The sequence below is a fragment of the Mauremys mutica genome, chromosome 10, assembly GCF_020497125.1.
Source record: "Mauremys mutica isolate MM-2020 ecotype Southern chromosome 10, ASM2049712v1, whole genome shotgun sequence".
Lineage (NCBI taxonomy): Eukaryota > Metazoa > Chordata > Testudines > Geoemydidae > Mauremys > Mauremys mutica.
The window spans coordinates 81,705,663-81,728,570 of record NC_059081.1 but is presented as its reverse complement, the minus strand read 5'-3'; the positions used below and the strand labels follow the sequence as shown (position 1 = coordinate 81,728,570).

At 50.0% G+C, this 22,908-nt stretch overlaps 2 protein-coding genes across 8 annotated transcripts in view; one reads left to right on the top strand and one right to left on the bottom strand.

The window, feature by feature from the left end:
- C10H21orf58 (chromosome 10 C21orf58 homolog) overlaps positions 1–5,185 on the bottom strand; it is a 48,304-nt gene extending 43,119 nt beyond the window's left edge. For 2 of the 6 annotated variants that reach the window (XM_045032454.1, XM_045032453.1), the window contains exon 1: positions 4,211–4,480. In XM_045032454.1, the coding sequence (XP_044888389.1) occupies positions 4,211–4,292 (82 nt within the window). In that variant the 5' untranslated portion in view covers positions 4,293–4,480. Of the gene's footprint in view, positions 1–4,210; positions 4,481–5,101 lie in introns of those variants that run through there. The other 4 variants (XM_045032457.1, XM_045032459.1, XM_045032456.1 and 1 more) reach the window with 3 other exon arrangements.
- Positions 5,153–22,908, top strand: part of PCNT (pericentrin) — a 271,822-nt gene continuing 254,066 nt past the window's right edge. For both annotated transcript variants that reach the window (XM_045032451.1, XM_045032450.1), the window contains exon 1: positions 5,153–5,469. In XM_045032451.1, coding sequence (XP_044888386.1) covers positions 5,425–5,469 — 45 coding nt within the window. In that variant the 5' untranslated portion in view covers positions 5,153–5,424. The remainder of the gene's footprint in view (positions 5,470–22,908) is intronic.

Sequence of the window (22,908 nt, the reverse complement as noted above, 5' to 3'; positions counted from 1 at the left end):
CCAATATTACAACCCTTGGGGAATCGCAGGGTCAGACACTCACCGCTGGAAGGGTGCACTGCAGAGATTCCTGTCTGCCACAGACCAGAAGCTCCCTCTGCGTCTCCTCCAGGTGAGTGCTGGGGGTGGGGGAGGGGGAGGGGAAGGAAGGCTGCAATGCACATGTGCCTTCTCCCCCCTCCCCCCTGCAAGTACAGCCAGGGGCCCCCGCTGCCTCAGCTGGCCAGCGTCTCTAGTTGCCTAGCAACAGCTGCTGCTTCCGGGAGACGCAGAGCTTTGCTTCCGGGAGAGACGCTGCAGAGCGGGGCCCTGTCAGGGGCGGGGCCCGATTCAGGGGAATCGGGCAAATCGGCTTAAGGCCGGCCCTGGCAGTGGCAAGTGCCACTCAGAGCCTGCACCCCCTGAGCCTCTCCCTATTTCCCAACCCCCTACCCCAGCCCTGATCCCCCTCCCAAACCCCTCAATTCCAGCCCCGAGCTCCCTCCTGCACCCCAAACCTCTCATCCCCACTCCAGAGCCCTCACCCCCAGCCAGAACCTGCAGCCCTTCCTGTACCCAATACCCCTCCTGCTTTCTGAACCCTTCAGTCCCAGGCCAGAGGACCCTCCTACACCCCAAACTCCTCATCCCCACGCCCACCCCCGATCCCACACCCCAACCCCAATTTTGTGAGCATTCATGACCCGCCATACAATTTCTATTTCCCAATGTAGCCCTCGGGCCAAAAAGTTTGCCCACCCCTGCAGTATTCTCACATACTCCTGAGTCCCAGTCCAGCACCCTCCACTGTAGGCTGATTTTCCTCTACATCCGGTCACAGGAAAGTTACAAAAGTACCCTTATAACATTCTCAGCACTGCCAAAGAAGTTGATTTTACATTAACTACCAAAAAACCCTCATGAGACCTGTTTATAAACAAATTATTATATTTTGTATTTTCTTTGCATCAAATGCATTAATTACTACAGCTAAGGATTTCTTGCTGGTGGCTTCTCATATGGGGCAGTAGTTTATGTGGTTGCTTGAACGCTCAAACACATTAATATGTGCTGTTGAATAGTTCATGTCAACAGTCACAAAAGAGAGAATACAAAAATAAATACACACCTCATACCATGCTTTTTTGAGGGGCAAACAGGCACTGCAATGTTTTCTCTTGGTTCATTCACAGAACACTGATTAAATAAATTCTAGCCACTGGAAACAATGGCCTAAAATTCTTTCAGATTCACCCAGCTGATCCCTAATGGTAGGGCAATCACAGAGGTGCAACAGAGCAGAATTTGGCCCTCTGTGTGTGTGTGTATATAAATAGAGATATAGTTTCCCTGTCTTTTCCTATATTCAATACACTAGCAATTTGCTGTTTGTTTTGATCTAGATCAAAACAGTATATAGAAAAGAAAGCAGATTACTGAATTATTGGGCGAATACCCCCCACCCTACGGTATTTGACACTAAACACAAGAATGAAGGGAATGGCAGGACCCCTTTATGCCCATCCCCCGCTTCTGCTGTTCTACCTGGCACAATACTCACAAGTGTCTACCCTCATATGAGGGCTCCCATGGCCTTCAGTTAGATTACCCATGTACCTAAGAGCTTTGTCAAATCTAGGTCATAGTGCTATCCATACCGATATCTCTGTCTCTGTACACACAATGAATTCAACCTCTTTTAATGTTTATTAAATTAATGAATGCAAGCAAATCATGGAACAGTTATTGCTCCTCCACATTTCTGTGCCCTCAGCCATCAGCCGTCAATTTCATGCAGAAAACACAGAAGAGGAATAACACTTCATGAGGAAGCAGAATAAAATAAATGCAGCGCTAGTAGTGAAGTACTATAACAAAAATAAAATAAACCAATGGATATGCTTCCTGCTTCATTCAATCAAAATGTACATTTTCTCCCTGAGCTAAGTTCATAATGAAATTATGAGTTCAAAATCAGTTATGACTAGAGTTTGTCTGTATATATCTTTATATTCTGATTTTTAAAAAACAGGATGTTCTGTCTAAATTTATTATTTACTATTCCTATGAGATTAATGCCTAAAGGCCCCAACAGAAATCACAGCCCCATTGTGCTAGGTGCTGTACAAACCCATGAGAGACAGTCACTGCCACAAAGAGAGTACAGCCTAATGCCCTGATTGTGCAGATATTTATGCATATGCTTAATTTTATGTGCGGTGAATAGCCCATTGAAGTCAATGGGATTACCCACATTTAAAAAACTAAATACTTGCATAAATCTTAGCAGAAATGGGCTCTAAAGATTCTAAACAACATGTGGGAGGTTAAAGCGAGACGGAGAGACTTGTCCAAGGTCACAGAGCAGAGCAGTGGCAAAGCCGGTAAAAGAACAGAGGTCTTGTAGATACCAGATCTGTACCCTATGCACTACAGCGGTGCTTCTCAACCTTTTCAGGTGGCAAAAAAAAAAAAAGAACAAAAAACCTGCAACAGTAAAAAATCTATCAATGATAGCAAAATGCTAAGTCTGTGTAAGTGTGTTGAGAGGCAGAGGTGGGTGCCTGAAATCAGAATGAGCTGGGGGAGCAAGATTTTCTTTGCATTAGATCGTAATAACATTTTCAGTGCCTTCTGACTCTCCTCCCCACAAGTCCCATCCCACCCGAGGACAGACACTGTTCTATGCAGAGAGTGCTGCTTTCCAGCTAAGCCCTGTGGGGACTTGTTGGAAAATTATAGTGCTAATGAAGCCTTTCCGTATTAGGCCTGAGTGAACCAAAGTTATGTTATGCTTGTCCAAACTGTGTTGGAAAGCTTACAGAACTCATTAGACTGAAAGCCGTGTATCTACCTAAGTCAGCTATTTCGCTTATCAGTTTTGTTTGGCTCCCCAAGTATATGTTGGCTCCCCAAGTGTATGCAGCTGCGTTCACATGTATGCATCCAAAGTATCTAGTACAAAGGGTCAACAGGTGTATCTTGTTTCCCCTTCAGAATGACAAATGTATCCTCAACAGCTGTATGTATCTTGTAGCCCCCACAAAATGATATATGTATCCTGCATATCCAATTATCCCCTAACAGATGCATATACAGGTTCTACAGGTCAACCAAATGACGTAGACAAACGTAGGCTAAGTTGTTTGTTTCGGGGTATAAAGGTAGGCCCATCTGGCCATGTAAGGTGTGTCTCTCTCTGGCACTAGCCGGGACGAGAACACCCGCTCAGCTGACCGATCAATAAAGGGTGTGGTACTCGTCTTCCTGTCTCCGTGCCTCCTTGGTGTAATTAGGTAAGCTCCAGGGGGAAACGAGCCCTTTTGGCTAACAGACTCTTATGTTTCCAACCGTTGTTAAACAACAGTTCGCAGTTGCTAGTTACAAGGTGCCTATCAAAAAGGAAGACCATCTCACCCCTGCCACGTGCTGGGAAAGGAACAGAACAGCTGCATTTTAAAATTAACAGTAGGTCTGCACCACTGCGGTAGCATTGGCCAGCACGTGCCTCAACAATGCTCCCTCACAGCCTAGGCAAGGCTGATGGTGGTTGGTAGTGGGGGATGGGCTGGCCGGCCCCAGCCAGAATGGGGGGCAGCTGGAGCAGGGTGGGGGAGGCAGGGCCTTGAGGGAGCAGGGGGGAGAGAACAGGGGGTTCGTAGTGCTAGAAGTGCTATCCCTGTGAGGGCCGGGCCCTGACGGGGAGGACAGGGGATTGGGGGGTGGCATCGTACTAGGAACCTCCTCCCCATTTAGGGCGACCCCCTGCCCCCTAGTTTAAGGGATGTGCCTTGATCATTTTAAATATTAAACTGAAGTTTATGATAATTGCACTGTACACTTGAGAGAAAAATCCCTGACAGGCTACGGGAAAGGGCGTCACTTAGAATGCAGGGGGGGGCAGGCAGCCCCTATTATTAGCTGCTTCTCCCTTTAAGTCCCTCCAGCAAAGCAGGTTACACTGGGGGGGGGGGGGACGACAGGGAAGGGGCGTTTCCATAGAGCTAGGAGCCCCCTCCCTGTGGGGGCGGGGCCGGAGGGGGCCCCAGAGCTAGGAGCTCCTCCCGCCCGCCTCGGGAGCACGCAGCCCACGCGAGCGGCGCAGCAGACGCTCTCCCTGCCCCGCCCCCACAGGGAGGGACGAACGCGAAGCGCCTCACGCCCTGGCCCTGGGGGCGGAGACTCTGCCCCCCCCCACGCTCCCAGCTCCTGACTGGCCGGTTCGGTTTACCCGGGGCTGAGGCCTCCCACTCGTGATTGGCTAGCCCGGCTGTGGGGGCGGGCCCTAGCCTGCAGCCATTTGAACTGACCATCCGCGCCGCGGTGGGAGGAGCTTCTTCATTGGCGCTTCCGTTGGCGGGGGCGGGAGCTGCAGAGGGAGGAGAATACCAGCCCCCTCTGTCAATCCCAATAATCCGTTAGTGCGAATGGGCAGTGACGTGCCCACCGCATTCCCACCGCTTCCCCCTCCCGCCAGTGACCACTGCCCTGCGCCGCCCCGCCCATAGCCCCCAGTACCCAGCGCCGCCCCGCCCCCACACTGCCCAATCCCCCTAGTGCCGCCCCTCCAGTGCCCACTGCCGAGTGCCGCCCCGCCCATAGCCCCCAGTACCCAGCGCCGCCCCACCCCCACACTGCCCAATCCCCCTAGTGCCGCCCCTCCAGAGACCACTGCCGAGTGCCGCCCCGCCCACAGCCCCTCCAGTACCCAGCGCCGCCCCGCCCACAACCCCCACACTGCCCAGTCCCCCCAGCGCCGCCCCGCCCATAGCCCCCCCCAGTGCCAAGCGCCGCCCCGCCCCCCACCCCCCCACTGCCCAGTCCCCCCAGCGCCGCCCCGCCCCCAGTCCCTCCAATGCCCCGCGCTCCCCGCCCCTGCAGCGCCCACTGCCCAGCGCCGCCCCGCCCATAGCCCCCCCCAGTGCCAAGCGCCTCCCCGCCCCGCTTACAGCCCCCACACTGCCCAGCACCTCCCCGCCCCGCCCACAGCGCCCAGTCCCCCCAGTGCCGCCCTGCCCACAATGCCCCCACTGCCCAGCGCCTTCCCGCTCACAGCCCCCACACTGCCCAGCCCCCCGCCCACAGACCCTCCCAGTGCCCGCTGCCCAGCGCCCCCCGAGACCCATTGCCGCTGGGAGGTGGGTGACGGTGTCCGCAGGGCAGCGCGGCGGGAGCCCCTCGGGAACAGCGGGATCAGCCAGGCCGGGGGGGCTGCCTGGGCCAGCCCGGCCGAGCCCCACGCGCTGCTCCCGCCCTGGCCCGGGGCGGAGCGGGGGGCGGGGCTGCGGGCCCAACGCGGCCCTTTCCTGAGCGTGGGCTTGGCGGGCGCCATTGTAAGCCCCATAGCGGCCGTGAGGCGCGGCGGAGCCCGACCCCCGACGGGCGAGTGCCCCGTTCTTCGGGCTCGCGCCTCTCGGCCGCCCCGACCCTCCTCCTGACCCAGCCATGGACGAGGAGAGGAGGAGGAAGCTGGAGGCCGGTAGAGCCAAGGTGATAATAGCGCTCCCCTTCCCCCTCTCCTGGGGGGCTGGGCCTGGGGGGTTTCTTCCCAGCCCCCCGAGGGGCGGGGGGGAGGGGAGTGTGGGGTAAAGGGGGGTAGATGAGGGGCTGAGGGGCGCCTGTGTGTTCCCCAGCCTGGGGGCGGGACACCGGGGCTCCTTTCCCAGCCCTGCTGCTGATCTGCTCTGTGACACCCCCCCCCCGGGCTACTTTCCCGTGCTTCAGTTCCCCCCCCCGCCCATGAAGCAGCAGTGCCCCCCCCCCGGTGTGCTGCGTGGGGTAGAGTCCTGCTGAGACCCCGGGACGGGGCTGGGGGCTGGTCAGTGTCGGTTCTGTGACAGGGTCACAGCCCTGGTCTGAGGCTTAACGCTCCAGGCAAACAGGTGACCGTTAACGGCGTGAGGGGGGTCATAGCTGGGATCAGAAACGTGCACAGTGCTTCACAAACAAAAACAAGCCTGTTGCCCTGAGAAACTTGTAGCCAAGAGCCAGTCCTGCAATGAGCTCTGTGCAGAAATATCCCTGGTGGGGGCGAAGTCATACAACACTCAGTTTGGGGATCTAAACCACCAACATCCATGTAAATGGAAATGTGGTGTTTTATTTATGGACTGGCCCTGGATTCTGATTGCCTTTCACTTTCCTATAAATAGCAAACTCTGGATAACTGGGTGAAAACGGAAGAGGGTATGCAGTGGCTATTTAGTGAGTTGCACCCGTATATAAATCAATTAATGTTGCACGTGTGCACATCTTATGTACTTAAATGTAACTATGTCAAAATGATTAATGTTATATATAGTCAGTGAGGGTTCTCCTGAAATCCAGCTGGGAGTATCTGAAATGCTTGTCTTGCTGAATGTTATGCCTGATGCAGGGATATTGGGGAAACAATCTACCTTGGAAATCAACATAAAAGTTACACTCAAGGTTGGGAATTTTGTTACCAACCAATTTTTTCATTTGGCTCACTTAAAAATTGCTGCTTTGGTTTAGCATTTTAATCTTAAATGCAAGTTCTAAATGGTCTCAGTGTAAGAAAATAATTGTTCCAGAAGCTGTGTAACCGGAGCACTGAAAATCTTGGGCTTGGCTACACTTACAAATTTGCAGCGCTGCAGCAGGGTGTGAAAACACACCCTCTCCAGCGCTGCAAATTGTGGCGCTGCAAAGCGCCAGTGTGGTCAAAGCCCCAGCGCTGGGAGCGCGGCTCCCAGCGCTGGGAGCGCGGCTCCCAGCGCTGTACGTTATTCCCCACAGGGAGGTGGAGTACGGACAGCGCTGGGAGAGCTTTCTCCCAGCGCTGGTGCTTTGACTACACAGCGGCAGCGCTTTGAAGTGTAAGTGTAGCCAAAGCCCTTAATTTGGTGGCTTTTGGAGGGTTCTCGGGGGTTAAAGAGATCAGAGTTCAGAATAGTGCTATGAACCCAAAATATGAGTTACGTTTTCTGTTGCTTAGATAACTGATAAACTCTAGTGGCATGTCAGGGTCAGTGTAAGGATGATTCTTTTTTAATACTCAGACTTCATTTACTTGGAAGTAGATTGATACTTGAGAAGTTGAGATTATAATTATAGGTAGTGGGAAACATTTTTTTTCATTCCACTCTTAGGACAGAATAAATGTTTACTCATATGTACAAGGTTAGTATTGTTCTGGTCAGTGGAATCTCCCATGTGTTTAGAAATGTTCAGCATCAGGGCCCAAGAATGTAAGCTTCTCACTGCAGTTACTGTTGTCTTTCTCTTGTACAGTGCTGAGCACCTTGTTGGTACCTAACAAACAAATAGCATTATTTGGAAAAAAAAAAAAAATCACATGTGCTTTACATTGATAAAACCCCAATCACTTTCTTAAGTGTTGATATGACCAGTCACTGTATCATTTATGTCCAAGGTTTCTTCTGTTTCTGTGGACTGTTTTTGTGCTCCAAGTAGAGAAATAAGATGTTGAAATGATGATGGAAGCCACTGTGATCCAGCACATAGGACAGTAGACTGGGAATCTAGTTGTGGGTTGGCTGTCTACCTGCTGCGTAACTTCAAACTGGTCTTAAGTTATTAAGTTTGATGTATTGTGATTTGGTATCAGCGGCTGTAGCTCTTTAGCCAATGAGAATATGAAATTCTAATTTGACAGTTTTAACTTTGTATTTCAGAATCAGAGAGACATGGTGGGTGAGGTAATATCTTTTATTGGACAAACTTCTGTTGGTGAAAGGACTAACTTTCAAGCTACCCAGAGTTCCTCTTTCAGAAGGAGGCATTTTGACAAAGGGAGTTTATATTTAATGATTTTTCTTTTTTACATCAGAGAGTAAAAATGATAGTCATCATTAGTCCCTCACACATGAACAATTCCATCATGTACATTGCAGGAAATAAAAGTAGATTCTTTTGAATCACTGTGGATAAAATGTAGGAAAAAAATCACTTCAATATCAGTTTTATCTTTTTACCATTACTTACATGTAGATCTGACCTATGACTTGACCTAACACTCTTGTATGTTTCACTTGGCTACATTATACAGAGCAGTAGACAATGTTCTCACCCCTCTTATGTGTGAGCAGGATTTTGTTAAAACTTTCCTTGTATTAAGCCTCCTACTAGTACAGTATTTAGCTATAGTAAGAAAAATGTGGTCTTCTAGTATAAGAAGCAAACTGTTCCCACCTGTTGGACAGCTGTCACTTTGCCATCTCCAAATCATTGGGGGCTTATATTATAGTTAAAGCTCCATGCTGTGCCAGTGTTGCATTTTAGAGTTTTTTAGCTTAGTTGTAAATGTTTAGCTTTTGTAGGCTAATTAGTTACATTACACTACATAAAAATTCAAAGGTAGGTAAAAAGCAGAGCTCCTGTTATATCTCTAATTACTCAGGTGAAATATTTTATTGCATTTAATATTTGTCACCCTTCCCCTATCTCTCATTCTGAGGAAGCTTAATATCCTGATGTTGCCTGTTCTGAACCTAAAAGAAACATTAACTAGGTTTCTGGAAACATCTGTGGGTCAAATATGGGCCTTAATCCTGAAAGTTCTGTGTGAGAAGACCATTGTAGACTCCCATTAACATCAATGGGGCCCCGCATGGGAGTCTGCCAAGGTGGAATAACTTGCATTATTCAAACCATGGTTAGAAGAAAAGCAATACTGCCAACCCTGAACATTCAAAAATCTTGTCAGCCCTCCCTGCCTCTCCTGAAGTCATGAGATTGGTTTAAAAATTGAGAGATTTAAAAAATAAATTTGAGTTATTTATTTGCCTTCGGGTGTTTGTGTCTTTTAGGGTTCATATTTTCAAACTTTTCTCTGCATCCATGTGGGGTAGAAACTTTAAATAAAGAGAGAGAGAGATGAGTTTCTCATGTAGTCACATTACTCCAGGAACTGGCATATCATGGAAAATGCCAACTATTACCGTATTGTTCCGAGTATAGGCCGCTCCTGATTATAAGCCGCACCCTTAAAGTTTGGTGCTATTTTAAAAAAATTAAATTTTTAACTTTTTTTAACAAAGAAAATATACACATTAGTAGAACAGTAAAACAGTATTTTATGTAATGAATAGGAAGACATGTACCAGTATTTTTAACACTTTTAACACTTTTGGTAGTCCTGCTTTTGTTACATACTCAGAAATATTGAAAACTATTTTGTAGTTATACTGTAAATAAAGAAGGGAAAAGGAATGGATAACAAGGAGACTGATGGGAACAGTTCTCACCCTCTCCCCTGCACAACAATCAACAAGATTAGCAAATGTTCTTAGGGTTAGGAATCATGGCCCCCCCCCCCCCGAACTCCTGACCCATCCAACCCCCCGCGTTCCATGACACCTCCCCCCACCCCAGGGACCCCTGCCCCATCCAACCACCCCTTCTCTTTGTCCCCTGACAGCCCCTGGAACCCTTGCCCCTGACTGCCTCCATCCCCTGATCCTTTCTAACTGCCCCACCAGGACCCTTGCCCCTATTCAATCCCCCTGTTCCCTGCCCTCTGACCCCCCCAACCCCTATCCACCCCCCACCCCGAACTCCCCTGCCCTCTTTCCAACACCCCCTCCCTGCCCCCTTACTGCGCTGCCTGGATGTGGCTGGCAGCACTACAGTCCGGCCGCGGCTGGAGCTAGGAGCCCCGGTATGCTGGGCCGGGGCAGGAGTCACGCGGCCGGAGCCCGGAGCTGGAGGATGTGGCGGGAGCCGGACGGCCAGAGCCAGGTAGCTGGCCGGCCAGAGTAGGGCGGCCGGGAAGGGATGCGGTGCCGGGTCCGGAGCCTGGCGGCAGGGGACGCGGGGACAGGGACGGGCGATGTGGCGCCGGGCGGCGGGGGAGGTGCGGCCGGGGACGGCGCCGGGCGGCGGGGGACGCGCGGCCGGGGCTGCCGCCGGGCGGCGGGGGATGTGCGGCCGGGCAGGGCCGCCCAGAGAATTCCGGGGGCCCAGGGTCTTCGGCGGGGGGGCCCGTCCGTTCCAGGACCCGCCGCCGAAGTGTCCCGAAGACCCACCGCGGGGCGCCCCCGCCGCCGAATTACCGCCGAAGCGGGACCCGCTGCTGAAGTGCAGCCCCGTCTTCGGCGGCGGTAATTCGGCGCCGGAGGCCCCGCCGCGGGTCTTCGGGGCACTTCGGCGGCGGGTCCTGGAACGGAAGGGCCCCCCACCGCCGAAGACCGGGCTGCACTTCAGCGACGGGTCCCGCTTGGGCGGTAACTCACCAGGTTACCCCGCAGGCGAAGACCAGGAGCAGAGGAAGCTCCTGCGCCTGGCCCCGCAAGAGTTTTCCGGGCCCCCCGGAGCGAGTGAAGGACACCGCTCCGGGGCCCCCGAAAAACTCTCGTGGGGGCCCCTGCTGGGCCCGGGGGCAAATTGGCCCCTTCCCCCCCCCTCCCCCCGGCGGCCCTGAGGCCGGGGCCGGCGGAGGCGGGTACACGGGGCTGGAGCTGGGCGGCGGGGGAGGCGGGGACGTGACCGGGGTGGAGCCGGGTGGCAGGGGAGGCGGGGACGTGGCCGGAGGAGGTGGGCCTGGGGCCGGGGCGGGGATGTGGCCGGGGCTGGAGCCGGGCGGCGCGAGGCCAGGGCCGGCGGAGGTGGGTACGCGGGGCCGGCGGTGGGGGTGGCGGGGACACGGTTGGGGCAGCCCAGAGCCCTCTGAGTCCCGGCCGCGGCTGGGATTTAAAGGGCTCTGAGCTCCCCGCCGCGGCGGGCAGCCCAGAGCCCTCTGAGTCCCCGCCGCGGCTGGGATTTAAAGGGCTCTGGGCTCCCCGCCGCGGCGGGCAGCCCAGAGCCCTCTGAGTCCCCGCCGCGGCTGGGATTTAAAGGGCTCTGGGCTCCCCGCCGCGGCTGGGATTTAAAGGGCTCTGGGCTCCCCGCCGCGGCGGGCAGCCCAGAGCCCTCTGAGTCCCGGCCACGGCGGGGATTTAAAGGGCTCTGGGCTCCCCGCCGCAGCGGGCAGCCCAGAGCCCTCTGATTCCCCGCCGCGGCTGGGATTTAAAGGGCTCTGGGCTCCCCGCCGCAGCGGGCAGCCCAGAGCGCTCTGATTCCCCGCCGCGGCTGGGATTTAAAAGGCTCTGGGCTCCCCGCCGCAGCGGGCAGCCCAGAGCGCTCTGATTCCCGGCCGCGGCTGGGATTTAAAAGGCTCTGGGCTCCCCGCCGCGGCGGGCAGCCCAGAGCGCTCTGATTCCCCGCCGCGGCTGGGATTTAAAGTATTTTTATTGGTTTTTTTTTTTCAAGATCCCGATTATAGGCCGCACCCCTAATTTAAAGACTTAAATTAGGGGAAAAAAGTGCGGCCTATACTCGGGACAATACGGTATAAGACCTGCAATGAAATTATATGATCAAGTTACTCTACTCCCTGCAGATGTAAAAAGGACCATAAATATTTCATTATGTTTTCGGTTGTCTCTTGGAGATTTCTAATTTTCTATAGAATCATAGAATATCAGGGTTGGAAGGGACCTCAGGAGGTCATCTAGTCCAACCCCCTGCTCAAAGCAGGACCAATTCCCAACTAAATCATCCCAGCCAGGGCTTTGTCAAGCCTGACCTTAACAACCTTTAAGGAAGGAGATTCCACCACCTCCCTAGGTAATCCATTCCAGTGCTTCACCACTCTCCAAGTGAAAAAGATTTTCCTAATATCCAACCTAAACCTCCCCCACTGCAACTTGAGACCATTACTCCTTGTTCTGTCATCAGGTACCACTGAGAACAGTCTAGATCCATCCTCTTTGGAACTCCCTTTTTAGGTAGTTGAAAGCAGCTATCAAATCCCCCCTCATTCTTCTCTTCTGCAGACTAACCAATCCCAGTTTACTCAGAACGAGGTGGGGAAAAAATCTACTTTGTATCAACCAATGCTTGTATCAGAGAAAGTGATTTTAAAATACCAACAGTAAGGAATTGCAATACACTACTTGTAAAATATCCTCCTTTTTATCAGGCCTTTATGCTTGTTTTTGTAAACATATCTTAGACAGCTTATCTGTATCTAGCCATCGCCACCATAGATCCTACAAATTCTCAAGAAAATGGTCTAAAATACTGTAATTATTAAATGGAAATGAAATCAGAACCAAAGAAGGAATTGTCCAAGTTCAAGAGTAGTTACACTTGATCCATCTCTTGTTGAGCAGTCTGAGAAAGTAATATAGTGGGATTCAGTCATAGCTGAGTTATTAGGGCAGTGTAACTTACAAAGGAATTAAGAATATAACAAGAATGTACATACTGAGTTAGACCAAAGGTTCATGGCCAATGCCAAGTGCCCCAGAAGGAATGAACAGAAAATCATAGAATCCCAGCGTTGGAAGGGACCTCAGGAGGTCATCCAGTCCCCTTCCCAAAGCAGGGCCAATCCCCAGAAAGATTTTTTACCCCAGATCCCTAGATGGCCCCCTCAAGGATTGGACTCTCAACTCTGGGTTTAGCAGGCCAATGCTCAAACCACTGAGCTATCCCTCCATTCCCTGTTGCTCATTCCCAGCTTCTGGCAAACAGAGGCTAGGGACATCATCCTTCTCCATCCTGGCTAATAGCCATTGAGGGACCTATCCTCCATGAATTTAACTAGTTCTTTTTTTGAACCCTATTATAGTCATGGCCTTCACAACATCCCCTGGCAAAGAGTTGCACAGGTTGACTGTGCGTTGTGTGAAGAAATACTTCCTTTTGTTTGTTTTACACCTGCTGCCTATTAATTTCATTTGGTGACCCCTAGTTCTTGTGTTATGTTATCCAGCTCTGATATTCTATGATTCTGTGAAGGTGCTGTGTCACACACCCCCTCCATATTGGTGCACGTAACAAAATTGATTCCACACATGAGTGGGAAAAATTAGAACATTGCTCTAGAGCCCTTTTTAATTGGTATCACATTAGCTCTCCTTCAGTCATTTGGTACAGAAGCTGATTGAAATGATAGCTTACAGACTACAGGTAGTAGTTCTGCAATTTCACATTTGAGTTTCTTCAGAACTCTTGGGTGAATACCATCTGATCCTGGTGACTTATTACTGTTTAGTTTATCAATTTGGTCCAAAAGCTCCTCTAATGACACCTCGATCTGGGACAGTTTCTCAGATTTGTCACCTAAAAAGAATGGCTCAGGACTGAGACTTACCCTCACATCCTCAGTCGTGAAGACTGATGCAAAAAATTCATTTAGTTTCTCAATGGTCTTATCATCCTTGAGTGCTCCTTTAGCATCTCCATCGTCCAGTGGCCCCACTGGTGGTTTAGCAGGCTTCCTGCTTCTCATACATTTTTTTGCTATTACTTTTTGAGTCTTTAGCTAGCTGTTTTTCAAATTCTTTTTTGGCCTTCCTAATTATATTTTTACACTTCATTTGCCAGAGTTTATGCTCCTTTCTATTTTCCTCACTAGGATTTAACTTTCCTTTTTTAAAGGATGTCTTTTTGTCTCTTTCTGCTTCTTTTACTTTGTTTAGCCACGGTGTTTCTTGTTTTTTTGTTTTCTTACTATGTTTTTTAATTTGGGGTAAACATTTAATTTGAGCCTCTATTATGGTGTCTTTAAAAAGTTTCCACGCAGCTTGCAGGGATTTAACTTTTAGCGCTGTACCTTTTAATGTCTGTTTCACTAACTTCCTCATATTTGTGTAGTCCCCCTTTCTGAAATTAAATGCTACGTTGTTGAGCTGCTGTGGTGTTTTCCCCGCCATAGGGATGTTAAATTTAATTATAGTATGGTTACTATTACCAAGCAGTCCAGCTATATTCACCTCTTGGGCCTGATCCTGTGCTCCACTTAGGACTAAATCAAAAATTGACTCTTTTCTCTTGAGGGTTCCAGGAATAGCTGCTCCAAGAAACAGTCATTTAAGGTGTCAAGAAACATTATCTCTGCATCCCATCCCCAGTCAATATGGGGATAGTTGAAATCCCCCTTTCATATTTTAATAGCCTCTCTAATCTCCCGGAGCATTTCCCAGACATTCCCAGACACTATCACCATCCTGGTCAGGTGGTCGGTAATATCTCTACTTCTATATTCTTATTATTCAAGCATGGAACTACTCTCCATAGAGATTTTATGTTATAGTTTGGTTCATTTAAGATTTTTACTTCATTTGATTCTCCCCTTTTTTTCACATACAGTGCCACTCCCCCACCAGCACGACCTGTTCTGTCCTTCCAATATATTTTGTACCCTGGTATTATTGTGTCTCATTGATTATCCTCATTCCACTAAATTTCTGTGATGCCTATTATATCAAAATCCTTGTTTAATACGAGGCATTCTAGTTCACCCATTTTATTATTTAGACTTCTAGTATTAGTATATAAGCACTTTAAAAACTAGTCACTTTTTAGCTGTCTGCCATTACATAATGTAATTGATTGGTACTTTTTTTTCATTTGACTGTTTCTCATCAGATCCTACCTGCATTTTATCATCATCCATCCTCTCCTCCTTACTAGGGCATAGAGAATCTCCATTAATAGATCTTCCCGTAAGGGATGTCTCTGTCCAAACCATGTGCTCCTCCGCACCTGTCGGCTCACCCCCAGCCCTTAGTTTAAAAACTGCTCAACAATCTTTTTAATTTAATGTGCCAGCAATCGGGTTCCATTTTGGTTTAGGTGGAGTCCATCCTTTCTGCATAGGCTCCCCTTTCCCAAAAGTTTCCCCATTTCCTAATAAATCTAAACCCCTCCTTCCCATACCATCATCACATCCACACATTGATACCCTGCGGTTCTGTCTGTTCAACTGCCTCTGCGTGGAACTGGAAACATTTCAGAGAATACTACCGTGGAGGTCCTGGACTTCAATTTCTTACCTAGCAGCCTAAATTTGGCCTCCAGGACCTCTCTCCTATCCTTCCCCATGTCACTCGTACCTACATGTACCATGACCACCAGCTCTTCCACAGCACTATGTGTAAGTCTATCTAGGTGTCTTGAGAGATCTGCAACCTTCGCACCAGGGAGGCAAGTTACCATGTGGTTCTCCTGGTCATCGCAAACCTAGCTATCTATGTTTTTAATGATCGAATTGTCCATTACTAATACCTGTCTCTTCCTAATAACTGGAGTTCCCTTCCATGGAGAGGGATACCACATCATCATCTGGAAGGAGGGTCCCAACTATGGGATCATTTCCCTCTGCTCCAGTTGGACGTTCTCCATACTCCGCAACATCACAGAGGCTGTTAGTCCGGGAGTGGGACCATTCTGCTGTGTATTGGAAAGTCTCAAGCATAGTACTTTCGTCACTGAAGACGCCAATCAGTGTCCTGAGGCAAAAAGTCAGAGAATTTGTAAAATGTCTAGTCAACTTTCATTTTGTATTGGTAGACTCTGCTCAACCTCTAAATCTATTTTCTGCAGGTCAGTCCTGCTCCCTGCTTTTTAACTATGATTATATTTGTAGGATATCTAAACATTCTTTCCTGAAGGTAATTATTTTCATAATCTTCACAGGATAGACTGGCTTTTCAGAGTGCAGAGCAGGCTCCATTACCAAATTCATACAAAGCTGGTTATATTTCAAGTGTAAGTCTGGAAAGCTGTCTGTCCAGAAGAGTGAGGGGAGGAAGGCTTGCAAAAATTCTTGGTCTTCTCTTTACTGCATAATTAACTTGTTACCTGCACTTGAGGTAACTCCTCTCATGTTACCCTAGCTCACATGAGAGTAGCCACACTGCAAAATAATACTTGAGCTGCACAGAATGGTGTTTTAGCAGCTGATGAGTTGTGCTAACTTGATCTTTAGGGTCTACCCTCCGGTTGGCCAGCCAGCTCGAATGAAAACCACCACTATACTTGATTTCAAGGTTTTTGTGTGTGCATGGAACTTGAGTTAGCTTTACAGTGAGGATAAGCACTCAAAGGTGCACATCAACGTGGTGAGGCTTGCAATCTCCAATCCCTAGTCCGCATGTAGACCTAAAGTAATGGAAAAGATAGGGTTTTCTCCTCTCCACTTTGGGGCGGGTGGCACTCAAGCTAAAACCCCAGCTCTGGGGGAAAAAGTATGCTGCCCATATCGAATGGCCTCACTACAGTCTGTCTGCCCCCATTAGACACAGAAGGGCTCTCTGCAAAGTGTATTGTCTGCATAGGAGGAGAAGGTGGAGTTGCGGTAGACAGGGTTGGTTGCAGTGTCATTCCTACATATTCACAGAAGACGCTTGCAAAAAGTTAATACAATGCCAGGCTATATTAACTTCTCTGCATATACTGCCCATTTCTGCTCCACCTACATCCCACTCTAGGAAGAGGAGAGTTCTAGGTAGTATTGAGCTATTCTAATGGGGAAGAGGAGTGAGCTGCCAGAGTATGGTGACCAGACAACAAATGTGAAAAATCTGGACAGGGGTTGGGGTAATAGGAGCCTAAATAAGAAAAAGAGCCAAAAATTGGGACTGGCCCTATAAAATCGGGACATCTGGTCACCCTATGCCAGGTGGGGGTGCAGGGTTGTGGTTTACTGCGATCACAGGAGTTATACTGGTGCTTGGGGGAGAGGGTGCTGGGTAAAGATGAAATGCCATCCTCCTGAGAGAATGATGGAAAGTTATCAACTCAAGAAAGTCTTGGTCTAGAGCAGGGGCGGGCATACTAAGGCCCATCGGACCCTATTATCTGGCCCTCGACCTCCTGCTAGGGAACAGGGTCAGGGGCTTGCCCTGCTCCGTACTCCAGCCAGGGAGCAGGGTCGGGGGCTTTCTGCATGGTTCCTGGAAGTAACAGCATGTCCCCCTTCCGGCTCCTACGTGTGCAGGCAGCCAGGGCCGAGGGCTCTGCATGCAGCACACAACCCAAGCACCGCCCCCCGCAACTCCCATTGGCCGGGAACTGTGGCCAATGAGAACTGCAGGGGCGGTGGCTGCAAACACTGATGCAGAGGTGCCTGGTGCTGCGCCTCTGTGTAGGAGCCAGGGGTGGAGGGGGAGGAATGCCGCTGCTTCTGGGAGCTGCGGAGGCGGCGCCTGTGTATGGGGCAGTGTGCAGAGCTGCCTGGCCATGCATCCATGTAGAAGCCGGAGGGGGGACATCAGGGGCGGCTCCAGACCCCAGCACGCCAAGTGCGTGCTTGGGGCGGCATGCTGCGGGGGGTGCTCTGCCGGTCCCCGGGAGGGCGGCAGGCGGCTCCGGTGAACCTCCCACAGACGTGCCTGCGGAGGGTCCGCTGGTCCCGCGGCTTCGGTGGAGCATCCGCAGGGTCGCCTGCGGGAGGTCCACCGGAGCCGCAGGACTGGCGACTGGCAGAGCGCTCCCCCGCGGCGTGCCGCTGTGCTTGGGGTGGCGAAATCGCTAGAGCCGCACCTGGGGGACATGCCACTGCTTCTGGTAAGTGCCGCCTGGAGCCTGTACCCCCGAGCCCTTCCCCCTCACCCCAATCCTGAGCCCCAGCCCTGATCCCTGTCCTGCCTTCTGAACCTCTCAGTCTCAGCCCAGAACACCCTCCTGCACCCCAAACCCCTCATCCCCAGCCCCACCTCAGAGCCTGCACACCCAGCCAGAGCCCTCAATGCCCCCACACCCCTCCCCCAGCACTGATCCCCTTCCCACCCTCCATACCCCTCAGTCCCAGCCTGGAGCACCCTCCTGCACCCCAAACCCCTCATCCCCAGCCCCACCTCAGAGCCTGCACACCCAGCCAGAGCCCTCAATGCCCCCACACCCCTCCCCCAGCACTGATCCCCTTCCCACCCTCCATACCCCTCAGTCCCAGGCTGGAGCACCCTCCTGCACCCCAAACCCCTCATCCCCATCCCCAGGCCAGAGCCCACACCCTGTCAAAGTTAGACTCAGGACTCACAGTTTGTCAGACCACTCTGTTTTACTAGCACAGCGCTGTGCTAATAAATGTGAGCACCATGCAAGACACAAGCTATCTTATTTATACAGATAAAAGGGCGAGAACTTAATAAGATAACAAAGGAAGCAGAATCAGATAAGTTTACCTGGGCTAGGCATGCATATCTTATTTCCTTACTAACTATTACCCATCTTCTGTTAATGTTTTGCCATTAGCACCATTGTTTATGCCTAATGTTTCTTTTCCTGGCACCTGTATTTCAACATTTCTTATTTCTGCTTAAAGGTACATACAACATTTCTTTAATCCATTCTTATTTTTACAATATAATTCATTCTACTTTCACAACCCCCAGCCGGAGCCCTCCCCTACCCCCTTCCACACCCTGAACTCCTCATTTCTGGTCTCCCCCCCCTCCCGCACTTCAACCCCCAATTTCGTGAGCATTCATGGACAGCCATACAATTTCTATACCCAAATGTGGCCCTCGGGCCAAAAAGTTTGCCCACTGCTGGGCTAGAGGTTTTCTTGGATTTTTAATAGAAAGGCAGCCATTTGATTAGATTCCAGCATGTATATCTTATAACTTCAGCATCCTGTTCTTGTGGCTGAGGGAACAGCAACCAGCTGTAACCTGGTTTTAAACTTCTCTAAAAGCATCTCCCTAACACTCAAGGATTTCCCCAGGCATTGCAGGGAATGTAACAAACAAGCAATTCAGGCTCCTGGATTCAAGAATTAAAATCATCTTACAGCATTAAAATGTACCAACATACAGCATTAGTATTGCAAGTAATTTTAGTCCATCACCAAAGTCCAGATCCTTGGATTCCAAGAATAATGCCAAAGTTACTTAAGATGTATTGCTATCATGGCAGAATACTTTTAATTTTGAAAACACACACAGTTGATACTTTGATAAATATAGTCTATTTAGTGTGATGGAAAGATTCAGTAGTATCACAGAACTCGTCTGCTATAACAAAGGTCCTGTGTATTCAGTGGTTCCATGGCAACAGCATTTGCTGTGGAATTCACTACTAGCTGTAGAATTCTGCAAATTGCATTGTTCTTTAAAAAAATTATATTTCTAGCACCCCTGGATACAAAGGTAACCTTGAAATGGATGTAAACTGATGTACACATACCCAAAGAAAGTGTTGTACTACAGAGACCATACTGGCGTAGGTATGCTGGCATAACTCTGTAGTGTAGCTGCAGCCTGCATAAATGGAAGGGGTTTTCCATTAGTGTAAGAATACTGCCTCTCCGAGCAACTGTAGGTACGTCGACAGAAGCATTTTTTCCATTATGTAGCTGCATCTGTATTGGGGGTTAGGGCAGCTTAGCTACATTGGTCGGAGGTGTAGATTTTTCACATTGCTGACTGATGGAGCTGTGTTGACTTAAGTTTTGTGTGGACCAGACCTCCTTGTGGGCTAGCCGACCCTTACAATGCTACAGCAGGATAGCCACAGCAGTGCCACTGTAGCGCTTTAGCATAGCCATTCACTACAGCAACGGAAGGGATTTTCCCATTGCTATAGTTACTCCACCTTCCTGAAAGGCAGTAGCTATGTCGATGGAAGAATTCTTCCGTCTATGTAGGGCTGTCTACAACGGGAGTTAGGTTGGCTTAGCTATAGGGCTCAACAGTGTGGCTTTTTCACACTTCTGAACCACATAGCTGTGTTGGCTTAACTTTTGAATGTAGACCTGGCCAGTAGTTTGCAGACCACCTGAAGTATAGCTCAGAGGTATGAACTGCCCCATTCGTCTTAATTAGTTAACTTTGAAAATTCAAGATGACAACATTTGGCATTGAAAATGTGGGGAGACTATAAAACAAATTTAATATCATATACAGGAACTACTGTTATGATTGAATTATTCATTTGCATAGTGGATTTAAAAAACTCATTAAGATGTATCTAAAACTGCCACTGAACTTTGAGAATTTTCACCCGAGGGCCATAGAATCAAGGATCCTTGTAGCAGAATTTCCCGCTTGCTGCAGAGTATGCAGGGCCTTGGCTATGTTCTTATGTTTCTACTAGCAAATTTAATTGAGTTAGTTATTGTTTTTTCAGTTACTAAGCTAATTTGTTTGATTCACACTTTAAGGCCCCGTCTACACTGGCAAGTTTGTGTGCAGTAAAGCAACTTTGAGCACTGTAACTCCCGAGGTGTACACACTGCCAAGCCACTTAGTGCACAGAAACTGCACAGATGCAGTGCTCTAAAAAAAAAATCACCTCAACAAGAGGTGTAGAGCCTTCTGCACCAGGGCTACAGTGCTGCAGTGGCAGTGTAGACACCATGGTGATTACAGTGCTGCGATTGGCCTCCAGGAGGTGTCCCACAATGTCTGTTCTCACCTCTCTGGCCATTGGTTTGAACTCAACTGCCCTGCCTTCAGGTGACCAACCGTCAGCCCCACCCCATACATTCCTTTGCAAATTCCTGTTTGCTCAGTGATGCGTGCAGTGGTCTCAGTGCATCTTTCCAGGTGGCCATGCCTGTTCCATGCTTGGAGCAATGCCGAGCTGCTGGACCTCATCGGCATTTGGGGAGAGGAGGCAGTGCAGTCACAGCTGTGATCCAACTGTCGGAATTATGGTATCTACGGACAGATTGCTAGATGCATGATAGAAAAGGGTCATGACCGGGATATGCTGCAATGCAGGGTCAAAGTGAAGGAGCTGCGGACCTCCTACCACAAGGTACACGAGACAAACCGCTGCTCTGGTGCTGCACCCATGAGCTGCCGGTTCTACAAAGAGCTGGATGCGATACTTGGTGGTGACCCACCTCCACTGCAAAAGCCCCTGTGGATACTTCGTTGGCTTGCGTGCCAGTCAAGAGTGGACCAAACCAGGAGGAGGCAATATTGGATGAAGAGTGGGAGGGGGACCCAGAGGCAAAGGATGACTCGGAGACCAGAGATGCATGCATTCAGGAGCTCTCTTCTACCCTGGAGGAGCCTAGCCAAACACAGCAGTCGGATCTTGGCAAAGTGCAAACAGGAGAAGAGGCCCCTGGTAAGTGGATCTGATTTTGGGAATTGCTGAAGTGAGCTGTTGGGGGCAGGAGGGTTGCAGAAAGCAGGCTTGTCTCTCACCTCATGCCTAGTTTGAGTGGCGGAACAGGCTGTTGATATGCTCCTGCACTTCATGGGAATCTCCTTCAGAGATCTCCAGGAAACTCTTGTGGAGATGCTGGGCAATTTGCTGCCACAGGTTCCTCGGCAGAGCTGCTTTGTTTCTTGCCCCATTAATGGTAACTTTCCTGCCCCACTGTGCCATCACGGGGGAGATGGTGACAGACCATTGCTGCACACAGGCTAGATGCATAGGGGTCAGGGTGGAAGCTGCAGGCTTGGAGAAGAGACTCCCTTGATTCCCTGCTCACCCTCAGCAGTGAGATATCTTCCGTAATGATCACCTCCTGTGGAAAGTGTGGGGACAGGAGTGATTATCAGGCCCACCCTATAGTGCTGGCTCTCCCCAAGTGCCCAAGAGCCACGTGCCCAGTGTATAGCAGGGTCTAGTGATTTCCCCTGCCTCTGCTGCTACTTTTGGGGGGCTTGTGGCTTGTGTGTGCTTGCTGGGGTCAGCCAGTTAGTGACAGGTGTGTGAGTACTGGCTGTGTTTTAAAGCAGTGAAACAGTGTTGTCTGTGTTGCAAACAATATTGCTTCTGTAAATGTTGCATTTAAACCTCACAGAGATGACCTTGGGAGCCTCTCTTTGTTATTGGCGGCAGAACGGTTGTGAAGAATTAGCAAGCATCCAAGAAGAACTAAGGAGGACTTTATGCGTGAGGTTATGATGCACTCTGCTGCCGAGAAAAAGGTATTGAAGGAGTGGCGGGACAGCGAGAAGAGGGACCGAAAGAAGAATGCAGCACACCAGAAAGAAGCCTCGGAGCAGCTCTTAACCGTTATGGAGCGCCAAGCAGACCTGTTCCAGGCGATACTAGCTGTTCAAACCAAGCAGCTCCGCACCCGTCCTCCCCTGCAGCTGCTGTCGCAAAACTCTTTCCCATGTGCCAACACACTTTTGTCAACCGCCACACTTTTGTCAACTCTCTACTCGCAGCATTTCACTCCTTCCAGTCCAGCTGTGTGGACTCCCACTACCCACAGTGCTCAACACCCATTCTTCAACTGGGCCAGACTGCAGAAGTACAGCACCCGCTGCATTGTACTCCCTGGACATACACAAATCTGTAGCCATCCCGGGACCCCTCCTCCTCTTGAGATCTTCCCTTCCCCCATCCCTCTCCCTGCTGCTGATTTTTTTCATTTGACTCTCTCTTCTGGTTGTTGTCTTTCAATAAAAGAATTGTTTGTTTGAAAGCAATCTTTATTCTATTAAGTGAAAGCAAAAAGAGTACTGCAAAGCAACGTACAATTATGTTAAGGCCCCTTCTTGTATCATACGCACCAATCATCTCCTAGCCTTACAAGCACTGCAGTCTGGAGCATAACAACAAATATTAGTGGCTTTCAGCTTCAAATTGCTGCCTCAAAGCATCCCTGATCTTTATAGCCCTGCGCTGTGTCCCTCTAATAGCCCTGGTCTCTGGCTGTTCAAACTCAGCCTCCAGGCGCTGAGCCTCTGCAGTCCAGCCCTGAGTGAAGCTTTCACCCTTCCCTTCACTAATTATGGAGTGTACAGCACGCGGCTATAAGCATAGGAATATTATCATCAGCCATGTCCAGCTTCCCATACAGGCATTGCCAGTGGGTCTTTTAAACGACCAAATACACACTCCACAGTCATTCTGCACTTGCTCAGCCTGTTGAACTGCTCCTTGTTGCTGTCAAGTTGCCCCGTGTATGGCTTCATGAGCCATGGCATTAAGGGGTAGACGGGGTCTCCAAGGATCACAGTGGGCATTTCGACTTCCCCTACGGTGATCTTCTAGTCCAGAAAGAAAGTCTCTGCTTGCAGCTTCTTGAACAGGCCAGTGTTCCGAAAGATGCACTTCTTCGGACCAGCCTGCGTTAATGTCTGTGAAACGCTCACGGTGATCCACAAGTGCATGGAAAACCATTGAGAAATACCCCTTGCAATTAATGTGCTAGAAGTGGAATGTGCGTGCCATCTGTCACCCCTCCACAGTTAGGGA